This window comes from Microchirus variegatus (genome assembly GCF_963457635.1).
Source record: "Microchirus variegatus genome assembly, chromosome: 16".
NCBI lineage: Eukaryota > Metazoa > Chordata > Actinopteri > Pleuronectiformes > Soleidae > Microchirus > Microchirus variegatus.
The window spans coordinates 5646875-5650054 of NC_139817.1; the positions used below are offsets into that span (position 1 = coordinate 5646875).

The following is a 3180-nucleotide window of genomic DNA, read 5'->3' on the forward strand; positions in this document are numbered from 1 at the left end:
GATTTTTGTAATTTCAGTTTTACATATATGATCTACATACATGATACATTTTGCATTCTTTTCTTATCCTTTTTAACCAGACAAAATGTAAATTATTTTATTTCTAAGGCTCACTAAAAGGCTTCACACAAGCCCACATCTGACAGGGAAGATAGCCAATACACGCAGCGTGGCTCCTGGGGAGGTGAAACAGTATTGCGCAATAAATGGGCCGATGGGATTATTAATGGATATATTTCGCACACTGGTCAACATGAACAGTACGAGCGCGTGCTCCTCTCTACAGCAGGTTTGCCTCACGGGAGTCTCTCTGCAGCAGCTTCAGCGTCACGATCAGTCTGACAGATTTTCTAAACCAGGGGTAGAACAAGGCGTAGATCATGGGATTCAAACAGGAGTTCAAAAAGATCATGAATATGACGAAAGCGGCGGTCGAAAAGTTGATCACGGCGTCCTCGCCGCCGACGACGGTGACGCAGAAGAACGGGAGGAAGCACAGCAGGAACACGACGATGACCACGCCGAGAGTCCTCGCCGCTTTGATCTCGGACTTCGTGACGGTGACGGGCGCGACGGCCGCGATCTGGGAGCGCACGGCGCGAGCGTGGGACACGGCCACCACGAACACCCTGGTGTACAGCACGACGATGACGCCGACGGGGACGATGAAGTTCAGTACGAGGTCTGCGAGGCCGGCGATTGTAGTTCACGGCGATGATGCACTCGCCGACGCAGGTGTTGTGCCTGCCTGGCTCTTTCAGGTTGTCGCTCAGATTCACGGTTTGGAAAGCGAACGACCAGAACCAAATGAAAGCGATGCAGACCTTGACCCTTTTCATCGTGATCTTCGCGGGGTACAAGAGGGGGTCGCAAATAGCCACGTAGCGGTCGACGGATATGAGCACCATGGTTCCCACGGAGGCGGCGGTGATGATGTACGCCGAATACTGATACATAACGCACACGCGGTCGCTGAGGAGCCAGCAGCCGTCTATGAGCATAATCTGGAAGCACATGAGGAGACCGACGAGGAAATCTGAGGCTGCCAGAGAGAGGAGGAGGAGGTTGGTGGGGGTTTGGAGCTGCCTGGGGAAGAAAAACAACATGATATCAACGAATGAAACATCATCAACGACAGCAATTGTAACTTTTTAGACTACGACAAACTGAAAAAATGTGCGTCTACTTGAAGTGGGAGATGGAGATGATGACCACCAGGTTGAGGAACACGGTGAGCAGAGAGACGAACGACAGCACGACAACGATCGCCACGGCCCCAGAGTGCGAGCGCTTGGGCCTCCTGCAGGAGGCGTTGAAGAAATGCGGGAAGCAGAGTTCGCCGATCTCCGAGGTCTCCATCACCTCTGAGTGTCTGAGGAGGTCTCTGTTATACACCTGATTTATGTCCGTCCGTCTGTCCTACCTTTGTTGTCCCTCCTTTTACGTCACACGGCTGATGGTTTTTTTTCTCAAAAGGAATGCTAATTTTTTTTGTTCTTCCGCAAACATATCCATTAAAGGGATACTTCACCGATTTGAATGTGGATTTGAACGTTTTCCCTTATCCAAATTTGCCCAATTGTGAGTCAAATTACGCGTTTCGCATCACAGTAGGGCAAATTTTTGAAATGGAAAACAGATTTTTTTTTTTTACAACGCAGTGAAAAACTGAGGGAGGGAAGCACATTTTTTAAATACAATACATAATCTTGCAATACAAAGCCACATGCAAATCGGTGAAGTATCCCTTTAACTAACCACATAACCAACATCCTTTTGCTTTTGAGGTTTAACAATGTTGTCAGGCAGGTTCTAACTACTTCTTCTTCATATTCTTTTAAAGGTCCAATGTGCAAAAATAGTGGGGAGGTCGAATGGCTGTTTTTGTACCTTCACAATAATCCTTTTACATGGACTTTAGGCGCCAGGGCCTTGTTTTTTTACGGATGCAGCCATTAGAAGCGTGAGTGAAAGTACCGTAATAATCACATGTTTGACGACTCAGCTTGCGTTTGTGGAAACGAGTCGTCGGTGATACGCTTGGTGTTAAAGGGCTAGGAGTCGAGTCTAGCCGAGTCCTTCTAGATCTGTATAACTGAAAAAGTGCCATAGATTAAGGGTGAATTCCGATTCCTTTGTTTTGCTAAACCCTCAATCTTAACCCTCAATCTCAAAAATGTGTGCTCCCTCTAGTGCAAGTGCTGTCCCGACTCTCAGAAAAATTAAGTTGAGGGCCAAGTTTAAGGGCTGTATCGCCCTCAATATTGAGATTTTCCGAAACCACCCTTGGGAGCAAGGGCTACCCAGAATGCATTGTGTGTTTTGAACCGTGGTGTGTGCTAACTGTCAGCTGAATATGTCCGTGGTTGTGGTATTTGTATGAGTATCATCTTATAACTAACTGACAACCTAATAACTTGACTGACAAACGGATCGTAATAAATAATCGTGACGTAAATGTGTTCTTCTTCTTCTTCTTTTTTGGAGTTGACAGACTGGACGCAGCTTCCGCGTTATTCTGCCCCCCACAGTCTGAAGACGTATCTGCATTTTAAGTGTCCCATTTCTAAGTGACAAAATAAACCTCAACACTTGGTTTTGAGGGCCAGTTAAGATTAAGTGTTGAGCTTGAGGGTTAAGATAGGAATTGGAATTGGCCCCAAATGTCCACTTCAGCGAGCCGGCACGGCAGCCAGATGTTAGAATGCACTCAACAAAGAGAGAGCTTTTTAGGCTAAAAACATGGTGTAAATGACTCAGATTTGAATGTGGTGGCTTTCAAACACTTCATAAGTGGTCATTATTTTGATATTTATTAGAATTGGCTGCACTCCTGAAACTCCAAATCAGAAACCTAACCTCCATTGGCTTTGCGACGAGTCGCTATACGTTTAAACACGCACGGTTTGATCGAGCTAAGGCCGGCAGTTGGACAACTTGCAGAGGTCCGAGGAAATCGATTCATTGGCCGCGTTATGTCAGGATCAGCCTCCCGTAGGTGGCGCTGTATCTCTCCATTGGGGAGTGTGCATTGAATCAGTTTCCTGTTGACCTTTACGACATGTTTGTGCATGCCAAGTCTGACCTTAGTCTGACTATACATGCAGGAGTAATCGGACTATCAACTATCCAGGTATATTAGTCCGACTAAGCTCAAATTTTTGTGAATTTTCATTTTGT

The 3180-nt window shown here is 46.4% G+C and overlaps 1 protein-coding gene across 1 annotated transcript; it reads right to left on the minus strand.

Moving 5' to 3' along the window:
- Positions 1 to 280: 280 nt before the first annotated feature.
- Positions 281 to 1359, minus strand: LOC310938422 (trace amine-associated receptor 13c-like; the record flags this gene model as incomplete). Its single annotated transcript, XM_083902914.1, is given in 3 exon segments — positions 281 to 700; positions 702 to 1086; positions 1187 to 1359. Coding segments are annotated over 3 exon segments (978 nt in total).
- Positions 1360 to 3180: the final 1821 nt, after the last annotated feature.